This window comes from Sylvia atricapilla, chromosome 5 (genome assembly GCF_009819655.1).
Source record: "Sylvia atricapilla isolate bSylAtr1 chromosome 5, bSylAtr1.pri, whole genome shotgun sequence".
NCBI classification, from domain to species: domain Eukaryota; kingdom Metazoa; phylum Chordata; class Aves; order Passeriformes; family Sylviidae; genus Sylvia; species Sylvia atricapilla.
This window is the reverse complement of record NC_089144.1, coordinates 24,331,534-24,354,339: the sequence shown is the minus strand read 5'-3', so window position 1 is coordinate 24,354,339 and position 22,806 is coordinate 24,331,534. Positions and strand designations below refer to the sequence as shown.

The window sequence follows — 22,806 nt, the reverse complement described above, 5'->3', positions numbered from 1 at the left end:
AGCCCTTTCTGAAAGATCTGCTTGGATTTCTTTAAGCACAATTCCAAGTTCCAGAGAAAGAGAAGCTGATTATGCAGTGCACCGTGTGCGGATCTAAGTCCTGGATTCATCCTGTCTGGCCTTGGTAGGTGGTTGACATATCTAAGCAAGCAATGAATTTTCCTCGTGTTCTGCTGCCAAACAATGGAGAGACACATAAGTCCTGACAAAGCAGACATCTGCCTTTCAGCTCACTCAGCACCCACCTTACCTCAGCAGTTTTCTACTTACTCTACTTATTCTGACTCAGGACCACATCTGGCCATCATTATAGCTCACTAAAGCAACAGTAGGTAATTATTATACAGGAGAGAGCTCTGTTACTCAAACTTTCTAGGTGGCATGTGGGTTTCTGATCTCAGACAGCTTTTGCATCAGAGTGGAATTACTCCTCATTTCCAAACATACAAGTAAAACCAGAATCAAATCCCACACTAAATTAAAAAAAGAGTAATAATGCTGAGGAAGAAGATCCATAGCATAAATGGTTCAGAAAGCAAGTCTAAGCCATATGAAATTATTACTTGCACTGTCTACAGGGTGTGTGAAAATAAAGAAATGCTAGAGAAGTGATCTTGCAGGAAGTGATAATGGCAACTTAATTTTCTTAAGGCAGATGTCACCTGCTTTTATACATAGTCGTGGAAATTATGGAAGATTGCAATATTTTCTTCTAGTTTTTTTACTTCTTTCTGTCCCACACATCTTGCACCACTGTTTTGGCTAGACAAGCAGTTGTTGTGCAATGTTTTTTTGGAATAAGGGTCTTCACACTCAGCATTGTCTTTGGATAACTGGTCTAGATGGAATTCCCAGCTTTTCTATTTTACCACAGCTTCCATGTTAATAAGGACTTCTATGAAAAATGCACCTAATAGACAGTACAAAATGTATGGCAAAACTGCTTTCATCAGCACAATATCCACAATGCACTACTTTATTTCTTAAAAATGTGTAATTAGTCAACACCTCTTCTTTGATAATCTGTATACTGAGTTAAATGCTAAATTAATATAAAGGAAATCAGCAAAATACAAAGATTACTTAGGTCCATTTTGTCTGCTGAATCAATAGGATTTACTTAGTGCTAATGCACTAACCTGATTATGAGAACTAATGCAGTACTGTTCAATGACAAAAGCAAATAACTCTTTGAATGATCTTGACAAAAGAACATGAAATCATCTTAATTTGTATTAACTAATTACATTTAACATGGATGTTTTTCTACCTATTACTTTAAGTGGAGCATCAGTACAGTGACTTCCTTCCCCCATCTCATTTTAGGAGTAGATCAAAGCAACAAGTATTGAGTTACTGAAATGATACTATGTAAAATTTTACACTGATTGAGTTCTTTTAAAATTTTCATTCTCAGAAAGGGACATGCTTTCTCTGTATTCCATATAAAAATCTTTGAATTGCTTTCAAATACATGAGGAGTATTGGGAGGAGGAGGAGGAAGGAAGAAAAGGGTAACAATTCTTTGTTTAAAACAAGAAGAGGAAGAAACTCTTCTACCTTTTAGAGTGAAGCTTCATTGCCTCAGTAGTAGTTCTTAGAAACAGAAATCTCAGTCCCCTGTCCTAGACATGTTCTGTCCTGCATGAACACTGGACTGAGTTCACAGCATCCACACACCCTCAAGGTGTTGTTCACCAGTCAAGAAGAAACCAGAAGCCCTGTGGCTCTGCTTCTATGGGAACTGTTTAGCACATGAATTGGCTTCCACTGGCAAAATTGAGCCCTTCAATATGATTCATTTTCCCCTTCCTTAGTATTACAAGAGTCATCATTACCATGACGATGATCAAGTCAGTCTCATCCTCAGACACTAACTACCTGGCCTCACTGAATTATTTGTGCCAGAATTACATTCTTGTATTTTCAGTGGAGAGGAGCAGTGATCAAATGCACTTCTCACTTGAGGAGAAATAGTGCAGACTACTCAGAAAATTAAGGTGTATCAAGAACAGCAAAGCTGTATTGGCTGAAAATACATGGAAATATTTAGAGAGGAAAATATTATAAGGTTCTTCTGTGTTCCTTATTGTTGCTCTTCCTGCTCAGAGTCTGCTGTACATGTAAATTCTTCACCATTATGTGTTTGATTCCAGTAGGACCCACAGTGGAAACTGTAGTTTGATTATTCATCTTAATTCAATGACTTCTACAAGAGAAAAGGAACTTATATACTCTCTTAGGTTTTAATGGTGTTGGTAGCCAATTTGTTATGTAGAATCACTGATTAATTCAGAAACTCTACAGTAGCAACTTTGGAAAAAGATTTTTCCCATTTGCTGACATCTGGATCCAGGTCATTTAACAATAGCTTTTTTCTCCCTACTCTGTGTTACGCCATGGATCTTAAGGGTCTTTTCCAGCCTAAGGGATTCTTTGATTTTATGAAAGGAGAAATGCTGTTGGCTCTTGTATGTGATCACTTGTCTTGAGAGAGAATCCTAGAGATCATAACAGAACAAAAATTTGATACTTAGAATTTTGATTCCTGACAGCCAACAAGTTAAAAGTCATATAAACAAACCACCAGGAAATAAAACTCATGCATATTCCTACTTTCATTTGAGCTTTACATCACAACTGCAGTATTTTATGACTGACACTAGGAAATATCACCTAGTTACTTTCAGACCATTTCTCCAATTTGTCAAATTAAATTTTAATTATGTCCTTCAAGTGGCTCACAAGACAGTATGAAATGTTCTGCAGTGATTAAGTAATTGATTTCCCGTTTATTCAAGACATTAAACATAATATCAAGATAATATACATAATATCACTTTCTATATGAGCACTGCACTTAACTAAGAGCAGATTTTGACCAGCTCTAGAAGAATGAGCCTGGAGGAGTGTTACTCCAGTTTGCAGTCACTGCAAATTAGAGAAAAGCTCACAAAAATATATTTGGATTTTTTTTTCCTAGCTATAGTATTCAGACAAGAAACTAGATTTTTGGATCATTTTTCTGACACTGACCTAACTAGGTATTTTTCTAAAATTTTCATTAGTTTCTTTAAGAATTCCTTCCCCACTTTGCTTTTGGCTTCAAACATGCAACTCTGTCTGAAATATTTTGTTTTTATACTCACTGAATATGGTATATAAACCATCAGTTAGCTGCAAAACAGTGACAGCTCCTGATAGCTCAGCTCAGCAATGTCCAGAGACGTTTTTGGCATGTTTGTCTTCTGTGGACCAAATCAAGGATAAATTCCAAAACACCACAACTTCCCATATGAACAAATAAGATAACATTAATTATTTTCTAGCCTTCTGGACACAGCTGTAAGGCAGGGCTTGCTCACACCTCACTGCATTCCAGCAGCACACCTGTGCCAGCTTAACAGTAACAAAGCCCTCTCTATGAATCACACGCACAATTGGCACCCCTCATCCTACAAGAGAAGCAATGCAGCTGAACCCAGGCACTTACCCGTGCTCTGATCGTCTATTTCAATAGTTGTGATATTTCTCAGTGGAACTTGGCATAACATCCAGAGTGCATCATCTGACATCAGTTATTTTTCCACATTGACAGCCAAATGGATAGTTGTGTGTATACTGGAAGGGGGAGAGAGAGAGAGAGAGAACCAGGCTTAAGTGTTGATTTAAAGCAGCATCTTTGACAAAGTTTTCCCTGTTATCAATCTTCCTTTAGTTTTCTAAGTAGCCTTTAATCTCTGCATTTCTACTCAAAGATCAAAGCCTTCCTATTTCTTGAACAGCCAACCCTACCTTATGGTTAATCCATGAAGCACCAGGTTTTGTAAGAACCATATGTGTAACAATCTGCAGGTTCTTCAGCAGATAGACAAAATTATGGCATCTCTGAGGAAGGCTGAGCTGACTTTGTGGCTGAGCTGACTTTGGAGAGGCTAAGAAAGGTGTCAGGGCAAGCAGGGAAATCTAGCCACTTTTTCCAAAGAGCTTGAATAGGCTTTCATGAGGCAGCGTGTTAGGATGTTTGAATTGTGCTGAAATGACTGTGTAGGAGGAAGTACTTTAGGCTTAGCACAGAAACATCTCTCTCCAAAGTCTTTGCTTATGGAAAAAAGCAGTTACAGGAAAGAGCAAAGATCCCATGTTGGGGGAGGGTAAAATCAGAAATCTGCCTTATTTCAAAAAGCATGAAAACTGTATATCTTTCTGCACTTGAACTGTTCATACTGATTGTATGAGTAATCTGCACAGATGTTTCAGAAATACTTTTAGACTGGGTAGGATATGAGTGCAAAATAATACAGCTTTTACTTGTTTGGTGGCCAAAACAAAGAAAAGCTAAACTTGCCCATTGATAATTTAACCTAGTTAAACACGTGGTTAAAAAATACTTAAAAGTGTTCAGTGTTCCTAGTTCAGAGTATTAGTTCAGTTCCTGCTGAACAAAATACACTATATATTAACAGTTAATAATAAAACTAATACAGTAAAACCTTTAGTATGTGGATAACCAAACTGTTAAGTCACTGCTGTACCAGATCTAATTTAGAAGTCCTTTTTCTGTATCATTAAGGCACTACACAGAGATTTCAACAGCTTATTTGGTCTGATGAAGGCTTTCACCTACATAATACAGTAAATTGACAGGGTACCTTCAGAAAAGCTGGCACCATTGCTGACTGCAGCTCCAAGGGACCACAGAAAATCTCATCTGCCAGTGCTGTTGCTGGGCTCAGCTCAGAAACATCACAATTCAACAACAAAGGGCTGAGCTACTAGGTTGAATGTTTTGTTGATAGTATTTTTCAATGCCTTGGGTTTCAGTCCAGGATTCAACAGAGTTAGGCCAACAAGAAATTCTTCATTCATTGTTTTCTTTTTCATACTCTGAGGAAAGACATCTGAATCTAGAAAAGAAGACAATAAAATTTTAGTCCTACATGCTCTTTAAGGGTATGATGCAAGTCTATTTGACTTAGTAAAAAGACTCTTGACTGTCTTGGAAAGGTTTCATTCAAGCTTCTTGAAAGATTTTTTAAAACGTGTTTGTGACAAAAAACAAATCAGTAAAAAAATAGGAGAAATTAAGCTTGCTGTTGATTTCAACAGAGGAAAGCACCAGAGGATCCTTTATGATCTTCTTAAATGTTTATTCATAAAGTATGTCACAATGGGAACATGCTACATGTCTTCCAAATTTAAACTGGTTAAATACTCTTTAAGGGATTCCTGGTTATTATCTTCATACAATGTCCCCAAAACAGATGATGTACTATCAATAATCATGAAATTAACAGTTAATGTATTACTATTGAATTGTTAGGAGGTTGTATTCTTCTTCAGAGATAACTTAAAGTGTATTGTTCAAGCCTTTTTCCCATGAAAATTAAAACCATGCAATCTCTATTCACAAAACGAGAGAGAAAATCCTGCAAATGCTGCTATTATTTTTGTACATTCAAGACATACAGAGATCAGATGAAATAGCACATGAACCATAGATGATCAATACAATAATCTGAGTAATTAAAAATCTGTCTTCCCCACAGTTTAATTTAAACATACAAACAGAAACCTGTTTCTCCTAACTTAACTCTCTTTTCTTTCTCTGGCTTCCTTTCCACTTTAGTGTCTTATCTCTGAAAAAGGTGGTGAAAATAGAGGCAGGAGAATACTGGAATTTTTTTTTATTTTAATGTAATAAATCACATTGCTGTTAGAGAATCTTTTTCTAGGAAACTGTTTTAGAAGTAGGTGTGTCACTGAGCAGGCTCTGCAGTACAAGAATTCTCAGACTCTTGGAGAAGCAGCATTAAAGAAGTCACTAAAAAAAGATACCTCAATATATGTGCTTATATACCTATCATCTAGTTAAAGGAAGACCCTATGTCTTATTCCTGAAGACTTGATTTTGAAAGTTAGTAGAAACATTCCCATAACATTAAGAAGTTTTTGCCCTCCTCATGGAACATCATAACTGATGAAGCAATTAAGTTTGAAACATCTTAAAATGCTTTTGGTCGAATGCATTTGTGCTAAATGACTTCATTCTGACAAAGATCTAGTGCTGCTCATAAAGAAAGTACTCATCTGTACTTCATTTCCAAACAGGCTTTTTCAAGGAACGCTTCATACTGCAGAGCACAGGATGATGAATATCGCTTAGAAGTTACTACTCCTCTGCAGAGGGTTGACTTGTTCATGGGCCAGTTCAACAGTGTCCTGTTAACTTCAATATCCATCTTCACCAAAGGGAACCTTACCATTGCTAACCTGGGAACCTCAGAGGGACGCTTCATGCAGGTAAATGCTACCACGTTACTACAAGAACTTTACAATAAAAAAACATACTGGAGTTTAGCAGGATGGTGAAAAGGGAGGAGCATTACTACCCCAGTTTAAAAGGGCATTCGAAAATTGAAATTACCCAATAAAATACTGGAACATAAATAAATTGTCTAATAGAGCATTTGGTATTTTAAGTGTTTACCTGGGGTCTGTGGTTTGGAACAGTGGTTGGGGAGCAAATTCTACCATGATCTCCAGCTGTATTAGTTCACAGGACAATTTTGGTCTGTACAAACAAGAGTACTTTCAAAGAGGACTAAAATGAAAACACTGTCTTGGTTAGACATCAAATATACCTCAACCCCAGCTGGGGCAAAAAGATCTAAAACAGTGGCTGATTATTCAAACAGCTTCAAAAATAACCTTTGTATGGTCTCTTACTCTAGAGGATCAGATTAAATCTATTCAATGTAAAATGTCAAGACAGTTTATAACGTGGAAGCAGGAGCCTTGGCATTAGTTGTTTGTATATACTGATCCACTCCTCTGGCACCAAATTCCTTGCTAGTGTACCCACAGCCTATGACTCACAGCTGTAGAATTGAGATTAGTTCCTTCTCCACCTACTTTCAAGTTTCTCTAAATGTGTATTAGATTTTCAGGCTCTTGCTCACTCTTATCTCACTCTGTTCTTTTGGATTACAGTTCTTCCTGTCCTAAAACAAGTTTTTCATAAAAAAGTGATAAATCACCCTCCTGAGTAGTCTGTCTCCCTCCACTAAGTACATAACTAATCTAGACAGGTAGATTATACTACATGACTTCTTTGTAGGTGACTAATGAAATAAATATAACACATACAAGCAGCAATCTTTTAAAATCTTGGTAGTCAAAATCAAACATCGGAAGACAAAGACAAAATACTTTGAGTTTCCCTACCTTATTTCAAACACTATCATCCTGTAGTAACTTCCTTGGAGATCTTGGCTTCTCCAGCTGCCACAGAGTCCAGCCTGGGTGTGCATCTCAGGCTGGATCCTTCTTGCACCCAAGGACCTGTGTTATTTCAATTTGCCAATACTATTTGTCCTCTAGAAAACTTCCTGAAGCATTGACAATCTTCTGGCCTTCTTGTTCTGTAGGCTATAGAGAGTTATCAAAGTTGATGAGAAGACCATCAGTTGCTCTGCCATTCCACTTTTCTCATTTCCCATAACCTTCCATTAGAAAATACTTGGGAACATATAGCCTTTAATGGAATTAAGCCTTTCCTTTTTTCTCTCCCTTCCCCTCATTTTCTTGCCACATGCAGTGCATAATGCATTATATATTTTCCTCAGTGTATGCACCCTGTCTAGAAAAAGGGAATCCTGTCTCCAGACCTCCAGTCTTCAGCACAGACTGGACACAGAACCAGCTGCATAATGCAAATTCTGTAATGCTTCTACAGGCAAGGAGTTCAAAGTAACATGCCACAAAGGACAGATGAAAAAGCAGTGAAAATCATGTTTCTCTTTCCCCTCCCCCTTCCCAAAATTAACAAAACTTTCAATGACAGCCCTGCCAGTTTTATCTTAACTTCCCGTGACCTTGGTAAATTTAAGCTGCAGTTTGTCTTCTGTGCAGGAAAAGCAAATGCTAAGAGCTCCACACCAAGCATGGGCCCAAACTGCTCTCTGTTCTTGAAAGCAGATACTGATTCACACAGCGAAATGAGCAATTTGTTTAACCTTTCTGAAGTAATTTCCTTATCTACAAAATACAATTAATAACAACTACTCTCTTACTCCCAGCATTACTTCTGGGCTGTCACAAAGCTTTTAGGAAGGTTTGGTAGAAAGCACAAGGGAGCATTATTTTTATGTATAATGTTCTTTAAATTATTCATTCAAATCCTGCAGCACACACTTCATTCAGATGTTTGCCCAACTCAAGGAACAATTAAATATTTCCAGAATACATTTCCCATTCCAGGTTCAGTTACAGATCAAAAGAAAAGGCTATTGTGTAAACTGCACATGGCCATTAGCAGAAATATTCTCATCATTGAATCAGACTGGTTTCAGCTACAGGGGGAAGTCAGCATTGGGCTCATGTTGTACTAAACAGGAGCTCTTTCTTTGAGGGCTGGGTGCAACTAGCAGGAGAATAAGCATACTGACTACCTTTAATAATACTACCTCTAAATAAAAGGTTAGTATTTGTCTTGTCTTTAAATGATTTTGGGAGAAATACCAGATCTGTAGGATACAGCAGACGCTGATTTTTGCAGAATTTAATATTCTCTTACTTTTTTTTCTCTAATAGTAATCTAGGAAGTGCTTTCAAACATATTCATTAGTAAATGCCCAACTAAAGCAGATTTGTAGTGTTTCTATGGAAATATAGCTATTAACTGCAATGAGATTTAGATCATTAAAAATTAAGCTATTATATGACCATTACTGAAATAAAATGGGTAAAAAAATCAGGGTAATCTAACAATGGCTTAATTCATCAAAACTATATCCTCAAAGACTTCCAAACATTTTTAGCAAAGAAATTTAATGGGTTTTTTTGTTTCATTCACAAATCTGGTAGAACATATCACAAGGAATCCTCAGCTCTTCACTTATTATGCATCTCACTTTTTTACAGTCATTTGCACTGATATTTTTAGGTCTTTGTACAAGCAAATATTGAATTTTCCTGTGCAGTCTCTATGTAACTTGTAGTTATTCAAAGCTGACTTCAGACACAGACATGTTTTTAGAGAAAATTAGTTACAAAATTCTACCCACAGGTTCAGGGAACCTGTTTTAAAACTGGTTGCATTGTGTTAGTATTTTGAGAACATATTATCATGCCAACTATTTAAAAACAACACAAAAAAAAATTCATGTATAGCTTTCCATATTTAGAAAATCAGCTCAGCCCTTCAAGTGCACCCAGTTCATCTTGTATCTTCTTTGAAATACCAAAACCTTACTATATTTAGACGGTTTAGTTTCTGACATAATTTCAATACTAGCAGCCATTAATGAGATTAAAAAAAAGTAGTAGTAAAGTATCTGTCTTTCACACCAGCACCCTGAAGTGTCCAGATATGCAGCAGTTTGGTGAAAGCAATGAACATTTGAATCACCTTTTTGCTGTAGTAATTTAGGGTTTCTTATAGTTGTTATGAAACATTTTGGGGGGGGGGGGAGCACTAGGGGACCACTTTAAAACTTAGTGATCTTGTCATCTAAATTGAGTTGAAGCTCCAGGCCTGTATAGTGGAAGCCACTAGGTGCAGCAGCAAGCTATTGAACCTGAGAGAAATTTATTTGAAAATGTTTCTCATACATCCCCATTTTAGTTGCTTATACTTGATTAGCAGCCAACCACTTGATTCTGGTTTTTTTTTTTTCTTTCCTCTTTCTTGTCATCTTTCCATCTCATTTTACTTTTCTTCTGCTCATCACTTTCTACCTTCCTACATTGCTCTTGTCCCCAACTCTATCTCCATTTTTCTCTCTTTACCTCATGGCAATAGCACAGCACTACTGCAAAATTCAATAGATTTAACACGTGCGTTTTTCCTTCTGTAGGTGATGGCTACCAGATTCTGGGGTTTTGCAGTTATTTAGGGATGTATCACAATGAACAGTTCTTAACTTTGCCAGTGATTCCCCCAAAGCTTATAGAATTACCCATCAGAATTGTTAATGACCCAAGTCGGAACATAGCCCACATTTTAGTTATTTTAAAAAAGCTTTCTAAAGGAGCAGTAATAATCAAAATGCAAAAGCAGATATGTTTTATCCAACCAAGGAGTACCTACCTGTTTTTTTCTGCTTTCAGTTTGATAAAATAGAATTATTCACTTGAACTGCTTTGGAAAGCACTAATACTAGAAGGTAAATGTATCCTCCTTCACTAAATGTTTAATTTTTTTCAGCCAAAATCTGGAACTAAAATAAAATCAATCTGGATAGTCTAAATACAGAAGATGCATGTGTTCTTCTAAGGAGGATAATTAGGGCCATGAGGTGAATTCCAGATCTCTCCTGAAAAGTACTGCAGCCCATTCACATACTGAGCATGTTTTGGCTGCCTCAGAAATGTCAAATCTGTATTTGGCCATGAATAGATTGGAGTTTGTAGTTTACTAAATATTGTGGAGTTTCTGTTACAAAACAGACCAGTAATAATTTTTCTAAGACAGCTGACATGCATGAGACAGAAAAGAAAAATGGTTTTACTTCCTTCCTAAGCTGGAGCCTGACAACAAACTTTTTTTTTTTCCCTTCTCTTTTTTTTTCTGCTGAGAAGTTGCAGCTGTTTCAGCCTTTCTTATTGTGCTTGTTTTCAGACTGTGAGTGGGAATACAGACTGTAACTACAGCTGTTGGGTGCAGAGTGAATCAGGTATTTCACAGTGGTTATCTGGTTAGAAAACAGCACCCAGTCACACTGCAATAGCTGAGGAATCAGATTTTCAGCTGGTGTGAAACAGCCTTATTCTGCTCAAGCCAAGCTGTGCTGAGAATACAACTCACAACTGGAAAAGACACTTATATTACCAGCCAGTATTTTGGGAAATTACAGTTTGTCAAAAAAACCCACTCCATAATATATTGAGATAATATTTTTTTTTTCGCTTTGTGTCAAGGCGTTTTGGGTTTTTTTCTGCTTGAAGTTGGCATTATTTCAGAGAGTGTTTTTAGAATGATGGTGAAATGAGTCCTTCAGGAAGGGAAAATCTTTGTGGTAGCTCTGGGAAGTGTGGGATATGGGAACATCTAACAAGATTTATTCTTAAAAGCTCACACTTAGTCTGGCCTTAACAATGAACAAGAGGTCAATGCCCTTGACGTAGCAGAGGCTGGATTTCAGCCTAAGATTATGTTTCAAGCAGAATAGTGCATGTGCCAGGGGGCTTGAATCTGGCCTTAACAACTTAGCACCCCAGTAAAAGGACCACAACTCTTGAGGAAGAGGGACTAGAGAAGTTTTCACTGAATGTTTTACAGCTACAGTGGGCAACCACTCTCTGTAGATGCAATTTTGGCAGCAGGGCCACCTCATCCTTCTGACTATGCCAGTGAAGGTGCACAGCAGGGCAGCAGTAGTACAGAATGAGGGACCCCACCACGGGCCCTCTCATCTCCGTGGTTCAGTGGGACATCCATCCTGCTGCTTCTGGAGGTGAGGAAAGGGTCTTCCCATGGGCAGACGTAGACTCTGAGGTGCCATCAGCCACATGCTGGGTGCAGTCTGGTCCCATCTGGCTGAACATGAGCCAGCTCTAGCTGAAAAGCCAAGCATTAGCAAAACATGGTGATGAACTGTCATGTCTGAACAGTTTCTGGACAGAAAATGGCTTTGAGCACAAAAACCAAAGTGTGATGGTACAGATAGGACTTGCTGGAGTACTGCACATCAGGCAACAGGCCACTCATCCTCCCAGGGGGCTCTCTGCACTTGTTAGACATGCAGCAGTACAGATTAATGTAAGCCTTATTCTAGAGAGCCATTATATCCCAGTATTTTTAACCAGACTTTTTGCTAAGAAAGGTTATGTGGGGTTATAATAAAGGTTCAAGGGGCGGTGCTCTGGCAGGAGCTATAATGGATGAAGGACAGGTATAAGGCAAGTAAAAGCACACAGTCATACCTTTCTCAGGATCCTCCAGCTTCTGGCACTTAGTGACCCAGAGATACTCTGAGCTGTAAATTGCACCCATATTTGGCACTTAATAGTCATTTATGGACTCCTTCTTCCTCAGTTTTGCTTACTGTTTTTTAATTTAATTTTTGTTTTCTTCTCTGTGGTGTGCTGTGACAATGACTTTCATAATTTCATTCTGCTTTGAATGATAAAGAACTTTTTGGGATTTCCTTAACCTGCTGCTAATTTTTTTTTTTTTTTTTTTTTTTTTTTTTTTTTTTTTTTTTTTTTTTTTTTTTTTTTTTTTTTTTGACATTGATCAGGAATAGGAATGGGGCACTCACAAATCAATGGTTTGGGAAATTCTCACACACTGAGCATAAATCTGTTGTCTTTCAGATCCAGGTAGACAGAATACTTGATAATCACGCTCATTTCCCAGGAATACTTATGATTGAAAACAAACACCACAACCAAACTTTAACACACATCTCATTTTCCCAAAAAGAGAGAACTTAGCATGTGTTGTAGCTGCTTTCATAGACTACATGCCAGGGAACATAATGCATGCTACAGAAATCAGTGAAAAAAACATCACATCTGCTTTTTATTTGTAACTACATTCAAGGATTGGGAAAATTTGTCCGAGAATTCAGCAAGAGAGCCAAGTCTTCAACATTGCTCTCCTCTTGCAAACAGCAAAGCAGCAGGACCTCACCACTCCAGGAATCAAGACTCAGAGCCATGGTGCCTGCTCAGCAAAATGAGTTGACACAGAGAAAGAACTACAGGGCCTTGCATCTTTCACTGTGCTCAGTCAAATCCAGTTTATACTGCAGTGTACTAGAAGCCATATCCACCTTTGAATTTATCAAACGTCTCTTGATCCAGTTTCTGTCCCTCTACACAAATGTACTTGTAATAAAACCTACCCGTGCAAGTGGCAAGCCATATTTGAGGCAAGTGCAAGAAGGTCAAGAAATATATGAGCATGGACTTTAAACCCTACAGAGCCTGGAGGAGGAAAGAGTGATGGGATGCCCATGGAGTCATTGCAAAGGTCGTCCTCAGTGCCCACTGCTGTCCTGTCTCAGTGGCCCAGTAATTCATCTGGCTTTTCAATCCTGGCAGTCTGACCAATTTAAGGGTAAATGCAAACTGTGCACACAAGCATTTATAGCAATGTGAATAGCTGCAATCCTTCCATCTTTCATTTTAAGCCAACAGAAAACTGTGGCAAACTCTTGATAAGTAGCATTTTCATATCGGTAGCTCAACTTTTGACATTTATGATAGCAGTTCTTTCTGGGATAAAGAATGGAAAAAAAAGGCATCAAACACTCCATAATGCAAAATCCATATAGCCAAATTAAAATTAACACCTGGTACTGAGTAACTGTTTTGAGAGCACATATGTTTTAATATTCAGTTTGAGTAGAAAAGCTTACACTCTTCAGAAGAGATCCATTATATTCTTCATGGATTAGAATGATATACAGCATTTAGAGAGCTACATATGTGCCCTTTGCAAGGCTATGCTGCATATCCCAAGGCATTTGAGGCATTGCACAATAAAGTTAACCCTGAGCCTATCTCTGCTGGATAATGGCATACACCTGCCAGACATCTAGGGAAAAAAATAACAATATGATACTTAGATTGGATTCCATTTAGAAGGCCTTTCATTTTTGCAGAAGATATTTCAACATGTAGACAGTAACATTTGTAATTCAATCCTGCTGACTAGCAGAACTGAGCATCAGAATGATTTTTAAAATAAGCTGTTGCATGCTGGTTTTCAACTTAAGTTATTACAGTCTTAATTGGCCATATTATGCAGACAAACCTAGACTCAAGTCTTCATTTTTAACATTTATACTAGCTGATGGCTAGTATTAATATTAATATATTAACACTAATATTAATAAATAATATTTAATTATTTTAGTGTTCATGGACCTAAGTGATCACTGACTTCCAGTATAAAGAATACATTAATATATTCATTAATTAATTGTCAGCTGTTATCTCCTTGGAAGTACTTCATGGAAGTAGTCTGAGCTGTGCTGGAACAAAATTGTTTTTCTCTAAATAGAGAGACATAAATATTGTCTTTGTCATAGTTACTGATATTGAACATGATTCTCAAAAGATATCAGAAGAGCCACATGGATTTAAATGAAGGGTCCATCTAGTTCAGTGGTCTGTCTCCAGTGGTATTGACAAATGGATGTCAAGTGACCCAGACACACATAGCTACTACCTTCTGCTTCAAGTCTCCAACTATTTTCCTTTCTGGGGATTTCCTGAGCTATTAATTTTTGTCTGTTTAGCTCTTTCCATGTACCTGTGGAGTTTCCCTTTGAATGTGCATTTCTCTTGCATGTTTTGTTCTCCACTTTCGTTGGCAGGGAGTACCATAGGTCATCTCATATTTCTAGGATGTCATATTCTTTTGTTTGCCTTGAACCCAAGTCTTGTTTTTGTCTTTTGGTGATGTTTAGAATTTCTATTAGATTTAAGTCATGGAATAATAGAATCATTTAGGACTGAAAATACCTGTAGTATCATTGAGTCCAACATCAACCTAACACTGACAAATTCAGGACTAAACAATGTCCTTAAGTGCCACTTCTACATATCTTTTAGATACCTCCTGGGATGGCTCAACCATTTTCCTGGGCAGCCTGTTCCACTGCTTGATAGCCCTTTTGGTGAATAAATATTCCCTAAAATACAATCTAAACCTCCCCTGGTGCAACTTGAGGCCATTTCTTCTTTACTATCACTTGTTACTTGGAAGAAGAGACCAACCCCAAGCTGGCTACAACCCCCTTTTGGGTAGTTGTAGAAGAGAGTATGTGGCTGATCTCTACCCACTCATGATTCTCTATTCCTTTTTCTTAGAGATTCCACATGTACCATACTCAATCATTGTTCATTAAGGCCTTTTGATCATCTTTATTGCCCTTCTCTCAGCTTTTCCCCTTTTTAACATGCTCTTTTTGTCAAGAGGCAGGTAGAACTGCACTGGGATTTTAAGTTTCAGGCAAGCCATGAATTTATGAGATATCAGGGTGCTTTCTGGTTTGTTCTCTAACCCTTTTCCAATAATTTCTAAGTTTTTATTAGGTTGGCTTTGGCTGCTGCTAAGCAGTTAGATAACTATCTATCATAGACTGCTTTAAATTAATTGTCTTTGTTATAGTTCACTTGCAATTTTATTGCCTTGACAGGCTGTCTTGTAAAGTAACCACCTTGAATCCCTTCAGATCATCACAAAACTTTATCACTGGACTGCTCAACCACTTTTCTAACTCATTTATGGGTGTATTGAACAGTATGGACCCAGCACATTCAGCTTGTAGAACACCTCCAGTGACTTCTTACTATTGCAGCCACTGACCATTTACTACCAATGTCTATTTGTTCTCCTTTGCTTAATTATCTGTGCTAGACCTTCCCTCACTCCTAATTGCTCGAGCACAGGCATAGAAATAAGCTTTCATTTCTCTTATGCTCTGGAGAAATATTTGGTTAACAAATTAATTACTAAAATGTAAATAAAATTTTTAAAAAATCCAACACTCACTCTTCCCCTGCCAAAAAAGACACATCCAAACCCCCCAGGATTTTATAGTCTGCAGAAGGAGATCCTCCTATAGTACTAAACCATTTTCATGGTAGTGGTCCCTGTATATTGGTGTGTCCATGGCAGATGAAATTTATGCTGCACACATACCAGCTCGGTCCCAAGCCATAAAAATCAGAGCTTTATGAGAACAACACTGGAGTCCTAAGTAGCCTCTTCCTCCTGCTGTAGAAGCTGTCTTCAAATTGCTTTTTTTTCCCGGATTATGTTGGATAACGGTAAGATAGAATTTCAAGGACTGGGCTGATGTGTGCAAAAATCACACAGTTGTATAGACCAAAAAGAACATTTTTGCATCTAGTATCTGTTATAGCAGCACTGTAGGGTGGTAGATTAGTTCTAAGCAAAATCCAAACTTTTATTCCATGAGCTAGGAAGTGTAATCCGAGCTCCCTGTATGTCATGAGGTCAAAGTCTAGTCACTCGGGCTTTGAGCAGGTGATTTGACTATCAACCTCAGTAAAATAAAGGTCAGTCAGCGTTTAAAGTACCGAGTAATTTTTCCAAGATTGTAGAGATGGAATCCGAATTTTCATGTGTTGCTCTGAGGCTGGAATGCAGATGTGTTTAAAGAGTTAACACTGTGGCTCAATCAGAAAGAATGCTTGGCAATAAGAGGAAGCCTGGATTAATGATGGAAAAGAATTCTTAGCATTTTATAGCAGTGGGTATTCGAGATGAGACACGGCTAATGATCAACTAAAAAGGTATTTGCAGCTGTGGTGCTACCTCTCCCCATAATGCCAACATTAATCAAGCTTTTTCATGCAGCTTTCCAGTCCATTCTATTTTTCATTGTCCTGAATAGAAAAACAGAGCTCATGCCCTATTACACTGAGTCAGAGACCATACTTCTGTGTCACCAAAAATGATCATACCTTATTGATTTCTAAAATCTGTACTTTCTGTGCTGTGAAATAAATCCATAGCAAAGTCTGTAACAAAGCCACTTTCATTTTTAAAGGAAAAAAAGCCTCTTGTAACCCCAAACTAGAAATACCTCTGGGATGTGAAGCAGTTATAGGCCTGAATTAACTGCTCATATATTTTATATAAGTCTTGAATTACATCAAAACATCAGCTATAATTACAGCATCTCTAAGTCTAGTTTTGGAGTCGGCCATCTTGTTGAAAGACCTTGGCAGTGTGAAACGCCAGTGAAATCGTGTAAGTCAATGTCCTGGCTGTTCTGATTCTGCCTTCGGAGTCAGAAGAAAAGGTTCATTATAGTAAAAAATGAAACATTTGACATACAAGTTATTTCCAGAATGGCTTCAATCTTTTTAAATAATGAACCCCATTGAATCCTAACTCCTCAGCAAACGTTGATTATCTAAATTCCTTAAGTAAACTACACATGATACAGCTTTTGAAACATGAACATGATCTTCCCTCATGTAAACAATCGTCTGCCTTTGTTGCCTGATGCTATCACATTTGGGTGCACATCCTTCTGGATTGCAGGTCCAAGCCTATAAAATCTTGCTATCAAATATCCACCCCGATGTGCAGATGCTTTATGCCTCTGCTTAACAGCCATGACTCATCCCGTTAAAGTCAACAAAGTTACAGTAGTAAAGTTAGGCGTGTGTTTGCAGGAGTAGGCCCAGATTCTCAGAAGGATTTTGGTAACTCAAGATGCAGAAAGATGAGTAGTGGGGGAATTTCATACTGGTGTGACTAATCTCCCTAAGATCTCCTAAAATCGAGAGAGAGCGAGAGGGAGACAGGGAAGGTTTTTGCAAAGGGGCTTCGGAACAACCAAATCAGGCTCCTGTTTTGGAGCATCTCCTAAAGGAGCCTCCACCATTCCCTGTAATTTAAGAAGTGCTTTGAATGCTCAGTCCTGGGCACCTGGCTCACGCAGAAATCAACAGGAGCCGGAGCTCCGGGTGCCCAGACGAAGCTGCAAGGAGCTTGTTGGAGCAGTGGCCATCTGGGCAGCCCTGAGCTCTGTGCTGGTGGCTCTGCAGCGTGCCCACTGGCCTGCAGTGCCTGACATAGCTGTGTAACCTCACTGCCCCACTGCAGCAGCACCAGACACTCCTGACACAGCCCGAAGTTTGCTTTTCAAACTAGAGGACCAATGTGGAAATAAAAGGAAATGTTTTTGACTTCTGAAGACCTTGGAGTTTTAAGATTCTTTTAAATAGACATTGTAGATAAAATTCTTCATTCTTATATGTGTGGGACTGACTAAATGACCGTTATTTTATGACCTTTATTTATATGACCTAAATTATCTTTATTTTTTATGGTGATTTATAAATACCTGAAATTGAAGGACTAGAAAACATGCAGTGAGTCCTGCCTATTTTAATAAATATGGTATATTTTGAGGATCCTCCAACAGCCATGATTTTGCTGTAATAAATAAAGTAGATTTTATAGCACTTTAATGAGATTATGATGGAACATTATGCAAAATATTATGCAACATAATGCAAAGTAATTAATGCAAGCAGAGAACATGAGACAGCTGAGCAGCATGCATTTGTGTTACATACTGCCTGCTGATTTTCCACATTTCTTTCTTTCTTAGATAGTGGTTTCCCGTTCAGAGCCCACAGCTCCACATGTCAGCTTTCAGCTAGACTCCCACCCCATCTCTCCCCAGGTTGTTGTCAAGAATTCATTAGCAGATGATGGCTACGCCCTGGTAGTGACTGGGAAAAAGGTGAGTGGTTCATAATCTAATCCTCCTGTGCACCGTGTAAACCTGCCTTCAGAACAGCAGCTATCAGTAAGAGCAGCTGTTCACACTGCTGCTTTATGCTCTGCATCCTCGTAGCCCTGCCATTCCCTAGGAACACTGAGGGTGAAAGTTTCCTCCAAGAATGTTTTTTCTCCTGCTAAACAAACTGGCAGACAAATATTGAGAAATGTTTAAATAATGTAAGTGCTGGTGATATAAACCAAGAAAAGCCAGGAAATGCAAATTTTAAGGCTGAAGCCCTGTTCCTAATTCAAGTGTTTGCAAAGACAAAACACACAATGACTTAAGAAAAGAATGGTGCTCAGTTTCCTGGTTTTTGTTGGTTTGTGTCATAGCATTATAACTTTTTAAGGAGGGTTGTGTGTGCAAGAGTTATATTGGTGTCTTTAAAACTGTAAGTCAGTAAGACTTGAAAATTACTTTAGCATGTAGTCTACAAAGAGTTAATAAAAGATGAAGAGCTATCATAAATATGCTATTGTCATAAGTAGATGTGCATTGAAGAATAGGTTTAAAACATCAGCAGATAATATTACAGATAATCCTAAACCATAATCGTAAGCAATAATTTGACCCCTTGAGTTCTATAAGGACTTACAGAAATACATCAGCCATAAAGATTGTTATTAATCATTTACTAGAAATGTATGAGATATTTATAAGAGTGATCTTCTGAAATTGTACCAAATAAATTTAAGGAAGGTCCTGAAGTAAAAAGAGATATGAGGCACTTCTCTAGTAACGTAATTATACATAGATTTTAATATTTTGACCAAAATAATTCTTAAAGGTTTAGACTGACTGTTTCATAACTATCCTGATATTTTAAGTAATATGAATTTTAACTTGTATTTTTGGTATAGTTTTTTGATGATAGATGTTAAAAAACAAGTACATGGGCAATCACATGCTCTAAGCATGCCACAGATATCAATACAGCATCACCAAAGCTGAAATAGCCATCATGCCTATTTTTACAAATGTATAAACTAAGGCATACTGAGATACAGAACTGGGAGGAGCACACTGCTGTTTTCTTTCCCCATCAGCAAAAAATGCTATCTTGCTGTAAACACCAGATGCTGGTAGTAACTGTATATAACATTAAGATGCCTTTAGGGTTTCTCCCAAGCGAATTTAAAATCATGTCAGTTAAATTACTTATAAGATCCTATAATTACTGAGCTAAAGAGAAGTCGAACTGTGGCTTGCACATCTGAAATCTGAGTAGCACCAGCATGCTATGCATAAATAGAGATTCTCCTTGCCACTTAGTGCATGTATTAAAAGGATGTGTGCATCATGTCTCTCCATCGACAGATAACAAAGATCCCCCTGAAGGGGCCAGGCTGCCGTCACTTCAGGTCCTGCAGCCAGTGCCTACTGGCACCAGCCTTCATGCAGTGTGGCTGGTGCAGCCAGCAGTGCCTCAGGTCTTCTGAATGCCCCAAGAGCAGCACCTGGACCCAGGACACCTGCCTGCCTAGAGTTTATGAGGTAAAGTGGTGGATTTCTCACATTTATCTCTTGAGGGAAGAACAGTCTGCACTCTGTAGACATTTTCTGTTCCTGTAATCATGATAAATTGTCAGCTTTCCTCAACTTCCCCTCAGCCTTGATGTCCATAAATCCTCTGACTGGACGCAGATGGTCTCCCTGAGTACTGTGGGCCGAGATGCTCATCATGGACAGGTTTATCTGATCATCCTTACCAGCCTTGGGAGACCCCTGGCCCTATAAAGCACTTCTGATGGGGAAACAAGATGGGTCGGAGCCAGCCTGGCAGGGGTCTCACAGGAAAGCCAGTCACAGAAAGGCGTATCTCTCTCTTAGACCTCTCTCAGAGGCAAAAGTGGAGGAAAGCACTTCCTGCCCAGGGCCACCACAGCCTGACCCAGCACAGGAGGTCTCTGGCCCACTCCTCATCCACCCCTGTGCTGGCTTCAGTGTTGGAGGAAAGCTTGGTGTTTCTTTGTGAGAAAAATCCCCTTTCCCCTACCCAAGCTCCTGGGGAAGTTGTTTTTCCCTAATGTCCCTCTCTGTCTCCTGTTTCCCATGGGTCCACTTGGCACCAATGAGGAACAAGCCTGGAGCTGCATCCCCGGGACAGGGGCAGCCAGGGGCTTCCAGCCGGCCAAAAGCTCATCAAGGGCATGCGAGAACAAAAAGGCACAGATGAGCAGAGACTGCACTGGCATGGTTTTAATTTAGCTATGGTTAATGCAGGATTTGTACTGTACGTGGGACCAAATCTTCCCGTGTCAAGTGTGACATAACTGTGGAGGCAGAGGTTTGTAGGGCAGTTGATGGACTGGAAATCTAAGGGAAGGACAAGCATAAAACATTCTGGTAGCATTTATACCCGTTCGCTTGTGTTAGTGCATTTAAACTACATTGTGTAATTAAAAATACATTTTCCTTTATTAGAATACAACTTATAAACAGAGATGAAAGTTTGATATGCTAAACTCTTAGAGAGATGAAAGTTTAATATGCCTAACTCTTAGAGAGAAAGGGAGAAAAAAAGTGGGTTTTAAATAAATAATGTATTTCATTCATCCAGGTAATATGATTTCATGTACAACAATATTTTTAAGTTTTAAAGTTTTAGGCAAAACTGCTAGTAATCTAGAAAGAAGTATAGAAACACATGTTCATGGGCTAAACCATTGGTTTCTTCCATGTTTACCTTTCAGACAGAAAATTTAGGATTAGCACAGGCAAAATTCAGTAGAAGAACAATGAAGAGTCACTGGAACCAAATCCAAAATGAATGGAAAATGGAAGGGGGAGGGGCAGTTTGCCTCCCCTTCTATGGCCATTTGCTAAGGGCAAAGGAGATGCACAAAAATTGCTGATGCAGAATGTGAATAGTTTACTTTCCTTTTATACAAGAACCACACTTATTTCAAAAGAGTTAGATAATAAAATAATCCTTTCCTGCCTCAGTCTGTATGGAACCAAATCACCAATTCAAAGGTATGTGGTGAGAATCAGCTTTCACATTTTTCTGTACCTCTGCAGGCTCAAGGTACTCACCTATCCTGCACAGTTTGTTTCAACTTTTCTAGAGCTCAAGCACCCTCAATGTTGTTTAAAGTTTTAATTTGCAAACTTTCTAGCAGTGGCTGTATATTTCCATAATGCAAAAAGTATTTCTCAGGCTCTGAACTGCTTAGTTTCTGATTTTCAGAGGGGTTGAACTCATGTAGCCCTCTTTAATTTCAATTTTGAATGTGTTACTCAGCAGTTTTAAGAACCAAGAGCCTGGAGCCCGTGCACAAGCAACTTAGACCAAGAGGTGTGTCCCCCACAGCCACCTCTGCAGTCCCTGTGAAGTTGCTGGGAGGGGAGCACACCTTGGATGTGGAGCAGTGGGAACAGGCGTGAGGCTGGCAAGGTGCTCCCCTTGCCCATGTGGCTCAGCCCAGCCTGCTCAGCACCAGCCCAGTCTACCCCTGTAATGAATATGGATCTGTGACACTGATGGATCTTAAAGTGAATCTCAAATTACTGCATGCCAATGTTGGTAGAAGTTGCTTCCAGGTTTGTAAGGAAAAAAATGCAGCTGGGTTCTTAAATCCATTGGATTGCTAGCTGTTAAGACAAATTTCATGCTCTACTGGACCATGACATTTAACATGGTTACTGAAAAAAATATAAAACAGATTATTCATTGTCTTCTGATCTATCTTTAAACTAACAAGCAAAAAATGTAAGAAACAAGCTAGTTTTGTTCCTAACAAACAGAGGATGACCTGCTTTGCATAGTATCTGAAATTCAGTCTGAACCTCTCCCTAATATTTTGCAGCTTTCAGAGGGACAGATTGCTTGAGATATGTCATATGATCCCTTTAACCTGAGGGAACAGATTGCTCTGTGCAGGTCTGGCCCTGTGGATGTTATCTAAGTAAGTCTTCAATGATGTTTTCCCAGGTTATTACACAGAGTGATGCTGTACAATGGGAAAAAAAAATACTTTTTTTTTCCTCTCAGGAGGGATGGCAGAGAAGAAGCCCAGTGTTTTACCCAGGAGTCCTACAGATCCTTTGTCTCTTCTCCCTACTTTAAGCACTTTCCCTTGGAGCTGTGTGTTTGAGAGGAGCAGTCAAGTCTGCCGAAACATAGACAGCATAGTAGGGCAGACACTGTGGAGGGGATACATCCCCTCCCCAGCCCAGCTCCCACTGCCCCCATCCACTGCCTCTGCCAACAATGAGGAGTTTCATCAGCCTGGACAAGCAGTTCTAGAGGGAGGCCAGGGAGGGAGTCTCCCTGGAGATCACTTGGTGCTGGAACAAATTGCAGGCATCTGCGCGTGGCGTTCAGGTCACGCTAAAAGGTGAAGGGTGTAAAAGAAGAAATAAATTGGTCTCCCTTCTGATTCTTTGTTGTGGTTAAAAATCTGACACGGTTTGTTGTTGTTGTTAAAGTGAGTCATTTTAGCTGGCATTTGTATCAGACATATCAAGAACATCAGGCCTTCTGCTACTTGTTTAGGTTGGAGGCTTTGCT

The 22,806-nt window shown here is 38.8% G+C and overlaps 1 protein-coding gene across 2 annotated transcripts in view; it reads left to right on the top strand.

Annotated features, from left to right (window-relative positions):
• MET (MET proto-oncogene, receptor tyrosine kinase) overlaps nucleotides 1–22,806 on the top strand; it is a 70,276-nt gene that overhangs the window by 6,928 nt on the left and 40,542 nt on the right. For both annotated transcript variants that reach the window (XM_066318989.1, XM_066318988.1), the window contains exons 2-4: nucleotides 6,112–6,303; nucleotides 18,117–18,251; nucleotides 19,611–19,787. In XM_066318989.1, coding sequence (XP_066175086.1) covers nucleotides 6,112–6,303; nucleotides 18,117–18,251; nucleotides 19,611–19,787 — 504 coding nt within the window. The remainder of the gene's footprint in view (nucleotides 1–6,111; nucleotides 6,304–18,116; nucleotides 18,252–19,610; nucleotides 19,788–22,806) is intronic.